The sequence below is a fragment of the Corapipo altera genome, unplaced genomic scaffold (assembly GCF_003945725.1).
Source record: "Corapipo altera isolate COAL_440 unplaced genomic scaffold, ASM394572v1 0, whole genome shotgun sequence".
Classification (NCBI taxonomy): domain Eukaryota; kingdom Metazoa; phylum Chordata; class Aves; order Passeriformes; family Pipridae; genus Corapipo; species Corapipo altera.
Window position 1 is genome coordinate 78,211,590 of NW_020884872.1, and position 14,611 is coordinate 78,226,200.

At 35.8% G+C, this 14,611-nt stretch overlaps 1 protein-coding gene across 1 annotated transcript in view; it reads right to left on the reverse strand.

Moving 5' to 3' along the window:
* Positions 1-14,611, reverse strand: part of ARHGAP42 (Rho GTPase activating protein 42) — a 147,338-nt gene that overhangs the window by 105,142 nt on the left and 27,585 nt on the right. Inside the window, exon 2 of the mRNA XM_027639841.1 lies at positions 7,285-7,380. Within this exon, the coding sequence (XP_027495642.1) occupies positions 7,285-7,380 (96 nt within the window). The remainder of the gene's footprint in view (positions 1-7,284; positions 7,381-14,611) is intronic.

The following is a 14,611-nucleotide window of genomic DNA, read 5'->3' on the forward strand; positions in this document are numbered from 1 at the left end:
CAACAGTACATATCAGTTATTTTCAAAACAAATCTGTAAAGCAATTCTCTAGTCCTCAGATTGTCCCCTCACAGGCATTCATACTTTCACTGGAATGACCAACTCTAGAAATAATGGAGCTAAGTGATAAAGGAGTGAAAAAGAGGTATATTCAAGGCATGGAATAAGGGCAATAAAGTAGAATACACCTATAAGAATCCAGAAGATCAAAGTATTAATGAAGGACACAAAAGCTACTTCATCTTGATCTGTGAGTGGTATGGATTTGTCCATTCTTCTAGTCAGCTGTTCAAATGTTTCCTCATCTTAACTCCTTAGCAGAATGCACCAGACAACCAAAGTTATTGCTGTCCACTGCCTGCCTCGATCTCTTTCTGTGAAGAGCATGTGCTCCAAGGTAAGTGGCATCAGAGACATCACAGTTTGCAGTCCAATACAATAAAATGAACTAACATGAATTTTAGACTGCCTTAGCACACCAGTATGCAAACGGCAGTGATTTGGGGGAGCTCCTACTTCACATTCAGCTGCTCTTGACACAGAAGAAGGGTAGGACAGACAGGAGTGCAGTAACTATATCAATGACATCAATCTAATTTTTTTTCATTTGGATATTCATTTTATGGTAAACAGGAAATGGAGTATGCAAATTCTAACAACCTTCTGATAGATATCTTAGAGAGGAAGAAAAAAACAAGGACTGTGTTGTTGATCTTATTTTACCTTTTCCTCCTGAACAGATGAAGGCCTATTGCAACATTATTTTATTTCCTGCTTTGTCAATCTCATTTGACCTTCCAAAGCAAGGACAAGAGCTCTGGGCTGGACAAACAGAATGACAGCCTTCACTTTCTGATGCAGATGTTGTTTTGAAGCCTTGATGGGATCCCAGCACTAGCATAAAATCACTCATTTCTTAGAGTCAAGAAACAATAGTGTTCCGGAAACAGGTGACATTTGTTTAAATTGTCAAATATGCAACAGGGATTAAAAAAAAAAAAAAAAAAAGGTAGGAACAGAAACAACAGATTTTAAACAAACCCTTTAGGCATTTCACACCCTGACTGTGCTGAGATCCTCCCATAATTTGTTACTGTTTAACTTTTGTAGATAAAAATAGTCCAACAGCAGTACCAAAGAAGCCTGTCCTGTGATCTGACAAATAGCTTATGCAAAGTTGCTTTGAAAGTCACCTAAAAAGTTAATCTTAGAATTCATTCTTCCAGCTGGAGGAAAAAGAGCTGGCAAATCGAAGAAGGTAATTACTGTGGAAAAACAGCATCCAATCTTTCTATGCAAATTCACTCTCCATTGTAAATAGCTTTCTAGTCTAATTCAGGACTCAACCCTTCCCCACCCATCTAAAATAAAAACACTTTTTGTAAAAACACTTGTCTCTAATATGTTCCACAAGGTCAACAAGCTCAAGCACTAGAAATGTTATTTGAATGATGCCTGTGCTAAAAAAATCCACCCCTGGAACTCTACCCTCAAGGCTGTGGCAAGATCCTCTTCTTTCTTTGATTGGATAAGGCAGTACAGACCTGACATGCTGGAATTAATTTTAGACTCATTTGGTAATTCCATTCAGAAACCCATTTACAAATGGGAATTCAGTAAAAAGGAGGTAGAATATCAACCCCAAGAAGAACTTTATTGAAAATCAAAGCTAACTTCAAGTGATTAAGGAGATAACCTGCAAGATAAACAAGTGATTCAGACCGTAGGTGGCTCAATAGCAATTAATAAAAAATTCAGAAAGAGCCAGGCAAATTCAAGAAGCCATTACATGCCACAAAAACTAATAGCTTGAAATCATGAGTAGCCTGACCATTACCTTCTCAGATTCCTGATTAACCTCCAAAAGACAGTGTCTTAACTTGGAGACTGCAATGTCTAGATTGATTGTCAAGATTTCTCTCCACATATTGTAGGCAGGCCTTAAGCTCCAACAGAATTTTTTGTTGTTTTAAATTTATTTAAATACGGTATTGTATGTACAAGCTTGTACCAATAAAAACGGAATTTGGGACCTCAATGTCAATTAAATTTTCACATTGTTACAAAAGATGGGGGAAAGGAAACTGAATATTTTTTTCTCTTTTTTGTGTAGTTTTATACACATATTTCCCAGGACAGCAGGACAGATCTCTTTGCTACTTTGAATTACAGGATGCTTGTCCTCTAACAGGTTCTCCAAGAAGGTAAAGTAAATGCTAACTGAAAAGCATTGTGCATGTGGATGCTCACTACAGGAAAACAAGAAGACTGAGCTTCTGGTATCATTGCTCAACTCAAACAAGAGAGCCTTAAAAACACAGCATTGGATTCTAACAAACAGCTACTATTTACATTTTGCATTTGTTTGTTTTTCAGTTCTTTCCAGTACATTTTAGTTGATTTGAACTAACTGCTGTACACAACATAATTGCTGAGTATGAGCTAGCAGTTCTGTAGATGGTTAGCTGCTAGTAATTTTACAATCCCATGAACAGCCTGAGGTGTGAGTCAGCAAAGATCACGAGCCACAGTTGCTAGCAGCTAGAGAAGAATTCAGTTTCCGCAAGAAAAGATAACACGTTTTAGAACTTTTGATCTATTCTTTGAGGCTCAATTAACAATGATTTCATAGATCGTCATAATACTATTACATTCTTAAATTAAGCATCTGATGCTACCTGAAATATCTGTCATAATATATTCTCTTCGGGAAAAAGAAATAAATTCAAAACCAGCAGTGACAGAGTGAATTACACATGCCTTTTTAGTCCTTTTTTCTAAACAGCACATGCTAATAAAAACCAGATACTAAGATAAAATGCCAGAATATCAGAATGTATATGTTTGCCTTGTTTGCTTTTGAGTCTGAGTATGGTCTTATAATGCTAATATCAGATCTCACTGATATATAATTAGCTATAATACAAAATAGAAACAAATTTGTTAAAGGCACAAGCCAGAATTCCACTGAGTTAATAATATTTATTGTTTTCATCTCTAGCAGCCACAATCCAGATAATACAAACAGAATGAAAGAGGATCAAAATAGGGAGTTTCCTGGGGAACGATCCAGGTGACACAAGTTGGATAATACTAAGAGGAGTTGGGCAAACCTTCTCCTTGCAAAATTTATTCCTGTACAGTGTATACTGAAGAAAAAGACACATGATCATTAAAAACACAGTTTTTGCATCCATCTCATCTCTGTAACATTCCAAGTTACCTATAAGGTTTGAAACACGTAAAAATCATGCATCTATTTTACACAGAACTCTCACTGGGCATGACGAATGACAGATCTCCTTTACATTCACTGTCAGTCTGAAGTTTTGTGCAACACATTATTTGCAAAGAGGGCTGAGAGTAACTGTGCACAGGGTGATGTGTCTAAAAAGAGCAAATGGCAAAGTGTTATCAAGTCTTACTATTTCAGTCTGAGGAAAGCGCAATTGTTAGGTGAGGGAAGTAACACCCTCTTCTCAGAGTAAGGGTAAGTTATATTCAATCTTCATTACTATGCCTTTTTAGTATTAATCATTCACTGTCATTTGTCATGTTATTTTTGCTTTGAAGCTGCTACTTCTGCAAAACTTTTTGAGTGTACAAAAAACAATTATAGCTTGGCTAAGTCACATGAAACTGGAGCTAATAACCATGATCTGCTATCAAACAGTATGGCCTATGCATTTCTGCAGATCACATGCTTCCACATGCATTTCAAAACAGAGAAAGAAACAACACTAGCAATTGTTGCTAGCTGGTTTACTTTTTAATGAGAAAAGCTAGTAAAGCTGGTAAGCATTGTTTCTCAAACCAAATGTGCTGGTAAAAAACTGAAAAAGCTTTTTATAGCATAAATCCTTTGATGTTCACAGTTAAAAAAAAGAAAAAAAAAAGAAAAAAAAATCAAGAACAAGCCAGCCTGCTTACTCAAGAAAGTCAGAGGAATTGCTTCCAACTCATGCATAAAATGATGCTAAACTGGGCATGGTATATCTGAAAGTGGCTATGTAGATAAATCAGGGTAACCTGCAACAACATGGAAAGACTACCTAAAATGCATTATACAGCCACACAGATTTTTTTGTCAAAGAAGAATACTTCTATGGAAGAATTAAACATTTGTAAATAAAAAGTAAGAAATCATCAAAATTAGAATTAAAATATAGAAATTAAAACAAAAAAAATAGATCACTGGATTCAATAACAGATGGATTAAAATAAATATTAAGAACACCATCATAATTTTGTTTATATAGAGTGTGTCATAGAGCTTAACTAAAACTACTTCTCATGTATTCTGTGTAAAGGGCTTATTGGAATAGATGAGTTGTATTAAGAGAGCGACTAAAAAGGTACAAGTTACAGGAAATGTAAATAAAACTGCTGTTATTAGATCTCAGGTTGGGGAAAAAAAAGTAAAAAACTTATGTTGTGCTTAGTTACTAAACAGAGACCTCCAACTTTAGTATTGCCTCAAAACAAGTTAATGGATTTATCAACTCAGTTTCAAATATTTATTACTGATAAGAAAAAAAAAGGAAAAAAACCACCTAAATCACTCATTTAATTCTGCAAAAAGATGAAACTTTTCTTTAAATAATCACATCTTGACAAGTGGGTGAATTTCCAATGGTAAGGTGGATAAGGGTGTATTTTCAATGCTAAACTTGAAATACAAATGTAGTCCCTATATTAAGCCCCTACGTATATGGTGTTTTATTACAAAACTTATCGAGTCTGAGTATCACTGCACACTGAAGTAGAACTTCCCAGTGGTCTGCTCAGTTGTTGACATTCTTAAAAAAAGGAGGTGAAGGCAGAAGGAGGTACAGAGAAGGATTCACCTATACAAAGCTGTCTTTGATGATAAGCAAACATCTAGCTTGTTGGGGCATGTTAAAGATACAGATAAATTCTAGGTTACTGCTCTAGGGAGATCAAAAATTGAGTCTTACCCTATAAAAGCACACAGTATCATTCAAGCTCTGTTAGACTTGAATTTGATTTCTGTCAGTTTACCTTTTACTCTTACAAACTTCTTTGATGTACATGACAATCCATCAGGTCAGTGGTGCTTTAGAAGCTAGAAATCCCTTCTTTGAAGCTTTAAGTGAAATAAATCAGCTGTCAAACTTCATGAACTCTGTTTTTTTCCTAAATAGTTTTAAATGTCTGTTTAATGTCCAAACAATAAAATATCTTTTCTTTGCTACATTTATTTTACAAGTAAAATGAACATTGTCGTTGTCCTCAGTCACCTCATTTTAAATGTAAAACTCTATTTCTTTAAACAAGTTATTGACCAAATCTATGACATATAACTGAGATACTGCAGATTTAGTTTAAAAATATGTACAACATAACTTTAACAAACAAGAAATAATATGTAGAATGCCAAAGAGTACATATACCATTTCTTTGCCTCTTTCCAAGATTGATACTCTTCAAGAATGTATGCAGTTTTATACCTGAGTAGCAGCAGCTCAGTGATTTTACTACCCTAGTTTTACATGTCAGTAAAATTAAACCTCTCCTCCCTCTGCCTTGCCAAAAGCTAGTGGGCAACAGTGAGACAGTGATCAAATACTAGTCATCTGTGATGACAGTTTTCTGACTATTGCAATGTCATAGGGTGAGGATGAGGCAAACCTTGCAGGTGAAAACAACCAAACTTTGTGTCCAATAAATAGCTCAGTCAGAAAAAGGAAAAATTGAAGAGAAAGGAGACTTGAAATTAGATTATAAGAAGAGATATACTCGGTGTGGTGGGTTGACCTTGGCTAGACGTCAGGTGGCCACCCAGCCACTCTATCGCTCCCCTTCTCAGCTGGACAGAGGAGAAAGACGGAAAACAACCCGTGGGTATGGATAAGGTAGTTTATTAAAGCTGAAGCTAGGGGAAAGCTTGTGCATGCAAAAGCAAAGGGAAAGATAACAAGGTTTATTCTCTACTTCCAATCAGCAGCAATGGTCAGCCACTCCCGAGAAGCAGGGCTTCAGCACGTGTGACAGTTCCTCAGCAGGCAGCCATTGGAGACAATGAATGCCTGCCTTCCTGCTCCTTGCCTTAGCTGTATCTGAGCTGACGTCATATGGTATGGAATATCCCTTTGGTTAGTTTGGGTCAGCTGGCCTGCTTGTGTCCCCTCCAGGACCTTGCCCTCAACTAAGGAAGGAATGTTACAGCACTGATGCTGTACTCAGCAGCAGCCAAAACACCAGTGTGTTATCAACACCCTTCTAGCTACCAATGCAAAGCATAGCATTGTGAGGGTTATATGGGGAAACGAACTCCAGCTCAGCCAGACCCAATACAACCTGAAAAAGGTTAAATCCGAGTTTCCTCTCTGCATTACATAGAACTTTTTTTAAAAATGCTAACAAGCTCTACGTTCCCTCTTGTACTGCCAAATAAGTTATTTTTAGAAGCCGCTACTCTTTAAGAACCATGTTACTTCCTCTCAGATGTTTTGGCAGACACATGGGGGCCATGTGGTATGTAAGACTGATGACACTGAATTTAGCCATTCTGAAGACGGATTATAATCCAAATTTTTTACCAATGGGACTTAGAGCACTCCAGCTGCTGTGCTACTGCCCAAAAGCATCACTACAACCACAGCAATTCCTTGCAGTAAAGACTGACTGTATTTCTGAATCCTGGAAACGTTTCTAGGATTAGTCTGTTGAGGGAAGAATATTTTGATGACATTAAAGAGGCTTATGTTGAAAATAAGTTAAGCTCTTCAGTTCTGCAAGTGCAGAATTTTTGGGTGTGCACAGAGGCAGAACATTAAGCAGCTAGTAAATTTTACTGGCAAAAGTTCAGACAACTATATACTTAGGAATGCACAAGTTGCGAAGAACATATTCCTCTTTTGGACACTTAAATACTTCCTGTGTCTTACTAAGTACTCAGGTGGTTTTTTTGTAGACTTATGTTACATCACAGGAATTTTGTGTACCTTTTAGTAAGCCATTGAAAACTGCCTGAAACATAAAAATAGCACCAGAATTTAGAGGATTCACAGTTGACTCAGCTGACAAAATACTGTTGAATACTTTCTGCTACAATGAACTAAGTTATGTCATAAACTCCTCATTTTGACATGTATTTTTAAAGAATTGCATGATTTCTACTTACTGAAATTTTTCTATTTTTGTGACATGCACCACTAAAAAGCGACTGTGAACTGCCCTACTGTATTTCTGATAACACACTATATATATAAAAAAGCAGTATAAAAATGTTACTGCAAGCAGAGTACAGAGTGTACTTACCAATATTAATTTCATCATCTGTTTCAGCATCTCCAATACACTCAAACTGAAAATCTTGTAAAGACTGTGAAAATTTTTGCACTGCTATGGATAAATCTAGAATTCAAGAAAAAAAAGAAAAATAGAAAATCAGAATTACTCCACAACAATTTCACTGGAGCAAGGTTTCATGCATTTCTTCATTAAGTACTTTTTCTGTTTACCAAGTTTCAATCTAGTATCTTTTTTGGACAGTAACTATCACCACTTCAAAATCAAAGTACCTGAGATATCCCAGACACCTGTGAAACATGCTGATGCCAGATTTCAAACATTAAAACAGGTATTATGTTGGCAACTGAAGAATAATAGCACTTCTTGAAAAATAAGAAATTGGTATAAGAAATCAATATGTAGTGATAAATTGCATATGTAAGTAGACGACTGTTTAAAATAGTTTGCAGATTAAAATACAGTTTATGACAGTTTTTTTCATTAACATTATCAGAATAATTACATTCTAATTATTCTGACACACAACACCGTACAACGTTTAGTGTAAAAGCTTTGTAAAATGAAATTGAAGAGAAAAAAATAAACCACAAGTGCTTGACAACCAACTAGGCTGTTCATGGATTATGAGCACTATTTTTGCTGAATTACACAAAGCAATCCAAACTTTATAGCATAAAATTTCATTGTAATTGTACACAACAAACCTAAATAAAGAATATCAATGTAACCACATAAATCTGTTCTGTCCTTTTTTTTAGCTATGCTAATAGCAAATGTAGAGATGAATGTGATAATGAAAGAACTTGGTCACGACTAAAAACACCACCAGTCCAGATGAACCCAGAAAACCAGTAAAAACTTTCTATGTCCTACAGGCTGTATCTGTGGTATCTATTTTGATGCTAGGAAAATTGACAATTAAGATTCTGATATCTGCTAAATATAAGTAAAATTTATGGTAAGGATAAGTTATGAACAAAAGTCAGTTTGTAAATTCTGTTTCAAAAGCATTACATATCTGTCTCCATTCTTGGGGATGTTCAAAAGCCATCTGGATATGGTCCTGGCCAACTAGCCCTGCTTGAGCAGGGGGGTTGGACCAGATGACCTCCATAAGTCCCTTCCAAGCTCAGTTGTTTTGTGATTCTGTGATTTCTTTAACCCTCTGTTATTGTAAAGTCATAAATATTCATTTACTCAATGCTGGACACAAAATTAGAGGGGTAACCTATTTCCAGGCAGGAATAAAACCTAGCAAACACAACCACACACATACAACCACAAAACATCATTTAAATTTGAACAATCTCCAACAGTAAGAACCCTTCCAATATCCTAAATGAAATAAGGGTTGAAAAATCTTTCAATCACCTCCAAATACAAATACACACAATAAGACAACTGATTTTTAAAGGCAACCACCATCAAGTAACAGAATCCCTACCAGGATTTTGCCGTCACCCAGTATTTATTCAGTGCCCTGTTCCTTTTGTATTTTTACATGCAGTTATAGAGTATATTAGTCCAACAAAAGAATCATTGGTCTATAGACAATACAGACATGAACACATTTTTGTATTGTATTAGTAAGGAATTCAATATGTTTATCTGGTAAATTACTGGGGTATAAAGAATTGGTAAACAAATTTTGTATCTTTTTGATAAATTGCGTGGAAAGCAGAAAAGAATGCATCCTTACTGCATCCTTACTGAATATTTCCTACTGTGTTGTACTGACAGTTATATTATTAAATGTATTAAAAGATTAGATGCTAAACACAGTGTTTCCTACTCTTGTAGAGATGAAAACAAAATAATCTTTATAAGCTGAAGCATTCCATTTTATGCAAATACAGTATCTTTGATAACTAACTGAATAATTGTTCTATAGCTGCTAGAAAGCTCTAAACTTGAATTTGTTCACAGTAGGAAGTTTTAAATTTAAAGGGAAGAAACAGTTTTATTGTTGGCTATTTACCAGATTACTACAATGAGTCCTAAACCCTTGTACAAAATTGCTGTATACCAACTGATGCCAAAAGGAATTACATGGTCTTAAGGTGACTCAATTAAAAAGATTCTGTATTGCAAGTGCACTGACATGTAAAAATTAACTATCACTAACAGGAATGCAGATTTATTTCCTCTGGACAATCTCATGGACTGCCTACGATAAACAGCATCTCTGTGAACGTGAAAGGAAATGAGGGAGGCATGGACCCTCCCCTATCACTCTTCCACATGTGCAGGGTTCAGTGGAACAAATGTCAAGGGAAAGGAAAACAAATTATTAAAATATCCAAGGTGGAGTATCCACTTTATATCCTGGTTTAGTGATTCATGATATCAATCTTCCTTTCAGTGTGCCAGCAAATCAGACAGTGCTCATATATTTTGGACCTGAAGGAGGCATATTTAACCTACCTCAGAAATTGTGGTTATGAAGAATGTAGTAAATAATTACAGAGCTCATTAGATAACTTGATAAAATCATTCAGAATGATACCATTTGGAGATGTCTCCCTCTATTTGAGACCTATCCTAATAACTTGAAAGGATTATAAGATACCATAATGAGATTAAAACTGTTCAATGTAGCAAAGAATAAAATGAAGTTCCAAGATCAGATGTTTCCTGTCACACTAATTTACATGTACTGTAAAAAGTTAATTTAACCTGAGAGCCTAAAAAATATTATTATACAGAAAATTTCATCTTAGACAGCTTCCTAGAGACTAGAATAAGAATTACTGTGCAAGACCTCAAAGTTCAACACTGCAGTTGAACCACCAACACTGGACCAATTGGTTATACTTATCACTTTCTTTCTTAAAAACATTATCACTTTAAATGATTACAAAAGTCACCTAGTCACAGGAAGGATCAGTTGTGCAATAAGCAGATCTCCTTTAAGAGATACGAAGATTCAAAACTGAATTAAAACAGATTTAACAGCAACTCTGTCTCCAATCAAGAAGAGGCAAATGATGGACAAAATCAGGGAAATGGAGCAGAGACTTCACCCAGTTCCACAAGATGTCACTTATCACTGTATATCCCAAAGTCTTAATGTCACCAAGAGCCCTGTGAATACATGCTGCTGCTGCCTCCAGACTTAGAAAGGTAAATCATCACTCCAAACAAATCACCTTTTTAGCATCTGCAAGCTGTGTGACACTATAAGTGTTACTCTTACTCAGCATGACGATTGTGAAGTCATGTCCCTCTTTCCATTGAATCCATGTGAACTAGGATATTTCACTTAGCCTATGACAGAAATTTTCTTTCAAGCAAAGACAACTGATTTTCTAAGTTACTATAAAAACCTCACAAGTGTTATTGACTAGCAGTACAACTCTATCATACAGGGAAGGATGGCTGCTAAAAAGTCACAAAGATACCATAAACGTTGTTGATCCTGCTCTTCTGCAGGCACTCAAATAATGTAATATCTCTGAGTACTAGCAAAGGAACGAAAATGCACTCTGATATCCTTTATTTGCCAGAGGGGTGAACTGCTAACCAGTAATTCTGTAAGTGTGTGTTTTCTGAGAGTAGTCACTTCTACCTTTTGTTCAGTTTTTCCCGATTCCAAAGAAGGATTCAGTTCAGTTTTGCAGTGAGGCATATACTCAAGAGTAGCCATCTACACACTACTTACAGTCAGTGGAAGGAGATAACTGAGACAGAGTTGCCTGTTTTAGTAAGGGCTGCAGTAAGACAACTCTGACAGAGAAAGTACTAAAGAAGCATACTACAATGTGGAGGGAAACCATAAAAGAGTAATTGCAGCTTAACAACAACGAAGTAATATAACACCAGTATTAAATATGGATACATATGATATCAACCATCAGTATCATAGTGCTAATGAAAGAATCAAATCAAAGTCATCATCCATTCAGGAAAACCACAAAGGAATCAGGAAATGCACTACTGTATTGTACTTCTTCCCAAAGTTTTATACCCTTGATCAATCTGCTTAACATATTTATTCAATAAAAAAATTGGAAAAAACCCTCTGAATTACTCTAGAAGTCAGGGTTTTTTACAATTTCCTTTGTTTGAAATTGCCAAAAATTAGCATGTAATTTGAACTGTAACATATTATCTTATTTTAAGCATCAGATAGGACCTTACAAATGGATATTGGGTGATAAAACTATGATCCAGACCCTTTGTATTACTAGAACTGTTCAACTTTCTTGTCCTAGATTCATTAAAAACATAATAAAATAATTTCTTATATAAAGCCTTGAGGAGGAGGAAGAGAGAACAACGCATTTCAACAATGTGATGAAATGATGAAAGCTGTTACCTGAAAGATGAAAAACTGAGTGTATGTTTTGGCACAGCATACCACAACAAGAATCAAGTCCTACAGATAAGGACATTTGACAAGATTTCTACAAGTTGGTAAGTGCAATCAATCTTTTATTGGGCTGGGGAGGATGTCATGTGTGTGGTTTTGCCAGTCTAGTGTCTGGAAGAACAGAAGAAAGCCCAAGCTTTGGATAGGGATCAATCCATCTACAGAAGAAGAAATTTTATGCACTTGCTAAGGACCCATATCCCCTCCCTAGCAGCAGCCTGAAAGAAACTGTCTCCAGCAAACACATCAAAGTCTTTCCACTTGTTTGCTTACAAAGATGACTTCATTAGCAAATGCAGTTCCAATAACTAACATTCTTCCCGACTGATGTCAATCATGCTGGAAAAGCTTGGTATCATTCCCTGGGTTAATAAAGAAAAACAGCAGTTGAAACCTAGCGAGAAAATTAAACATGCCGAAGTGAACTTCTGAGCGCCAGCTGGAATGCAGTAAATGGGACTTCAAAAACAGATGCTCTGGTTAATATAGTAACAGTAACATATCTGTCGATCTGACATAAAGCTAGTTATTATCACATGGCTTCAAAGACAGCAGAAACAAAGGGGTGATGGTTGAGCTGACAGGATATTACAGACAGTTCTCCAGACAGCTGAATTTCAGGGTAGTTGAAGACTTGGAAAGAAGACCACGTATGGTCATCTTTGGTGTTCTAAACCTTTGAGGAGTATGATTCCACTACTAGATATGATTAGACACATTGTGGTGCCATGCTTGATGAGCTATTGCATTTGGTAATGCATTGACATTTAAGTTTGTTAAAACTCAAGCTACTCAACAAAACTGAGCATTAAGGCACCATAACACATGAATAAAGCACAGCAGAAACTGAATGATATTTCAGAGTACTTGATAAAACAGCATGCTGCTATGCAGAAAATAATTTATTCAGTCCACTGACTTCTATGCCTCAGTACCTGAAAACGAGTTATCATTGTGTTATTTTTTTTAATTGTTTACAAATAAATTTATTTTCTTGATTTATTTCATAAGCAACTCTCATGTTATAAAAATTTCTCTGGCTAAGTTATCTAAACACTTGAAAAAAGCAGTTTTATATCAGAGACATTATTACTGTGACACAGCATCTATGAGCATGATTTGCAGCATTCTTACCACACTAATGACAGAAGGAAGCATTTAAAAATTCCTATAAGTGAAAAAAGGGCTTTCAGTATTATAAATACAAACCTGTAAATCACTATTTATTCAGAAAAATACTTGTGCGATACATGACTCCTTAAATAGTTCATGACATGCTTCTTTACAGTGAAGATGAACAGGGAACTTCCTTGGCTTTGTTATTTTATGAGAGAACGAGTTTCAAGGATGCGAGCTATATCAACAGCCAGAAATAAGCTGGAGAAACAAGAACACCCCACTGAGAAGCACTGAACTTCAACAGCTTCTGTGTTTGCTACAGTCAATTCGATTGTAAGTAGAACATGTCACAGTGGGACATCTTTTTTCCATATCATAGACAGTAAACACAGCAGCTGGCAGTACAATTACATTTAGGCAGTATGAATGATTAAGCAGTTAAAAGCAGTGATCATACAAGATAGCATACATCACTACTATACTTCAAATTTCTTCCTAGCATAAGGGCTTTCTCAATAAAAATCCCAGCTTCATATTTCTTAATTCAGAAAACAGTACAAAAATGCATTTTCTTCACAGTTTTTGTCTTTCTGCTGTTCATCACTCACTACTAATTTAAAACAAAAAATAAATGAAGATCAATGGATTTAAGTAATTGTCATATACAGATAATCTTTCTATTTCATAACATATATGGTAGCAGGTCAGCACAAATAAGAGGACCTGAAAAGGTCTTACAAATTAGCCCAGTAACAACCCTGAGCATGGGAATGTTGGTACATGTCAGTAATGAAATTAATTCCACTGTACATGAAAAGAATTCTGGGGTTGGCTGCCAGAACAGGTAATCCATATTCAATAAAACATCACCACCATAACACATATCCAGATCACCTATAGTTAGAGAGCAACTTAAAATGGACGTTAACATGCCTTTTAAGCACCAACAAAAGATCTGTATAATCAATTGATACAGCTTCTGACATTTTCGGTTTCATGACTTTCAATACTAGAGTCCTTCTTTTGCATGGAATATTTTCCATGGCTCTCGTATTTTTAGAAGTCTACTTGACGAAATCATTTACACACACTTGTTACCTTTACTTCTCAGTTGAGTTAATTTGTGGATCAAGTTAACTTTTCTGATTGTCATAAGAAAATAAAAGATGACAAAAAAAAAAAAAAAACAAAAAGAAAAAGAAAAAACTCCCCTGTTATGAGTAATCACATTTTATCAAAAGAATTGCAGAATAATTTAATTTGGTAAAATGCAGGGCAGGCTGGCACAGAGTAGAGACTTTGTGCAAGGGTTGATGGAGCAAATGTTGGCCATTTGCCGTAATACCTTCTAAAGAAGCCACAAGAAAAGACCACAAGGGAATACAGAATCCAGTGTCCAGTGCCAAACATTTTGCAGCTTTAGGGCCATTGCTCTGTACTGACACAGTCTTTCATTGTTGCTCTCAATGAACTCTTTATCCCCTTTATTTGCCAGCTTCATCAGTGTATATAGTCTTTGCCAACTTGCTATTCATGGAACAAAAATCAGCAACTAAAATAAACAACTCCCTATCCCTACAATCTCACATTACTTTTCCACCCTAGGCTCTATGTTTTGCTCTTAATTTCAGGGAAGCTAATTTCTTCTCACAATCTCCAGGGAAAGGACATCAGGAGAATATGTCAACATGTAGCCCATGCATTGCTGCATTCCTGTGGGGTTACATAAGGCACTATAGCAGTGTGAAATTCTTCAGTGTCGTTCTCTTAGCCATGAATATTTCCATGAGAAAAATGCACAATTTACTTTCCCATTCTAGTAGGCACTGAGAAATCCCCTTG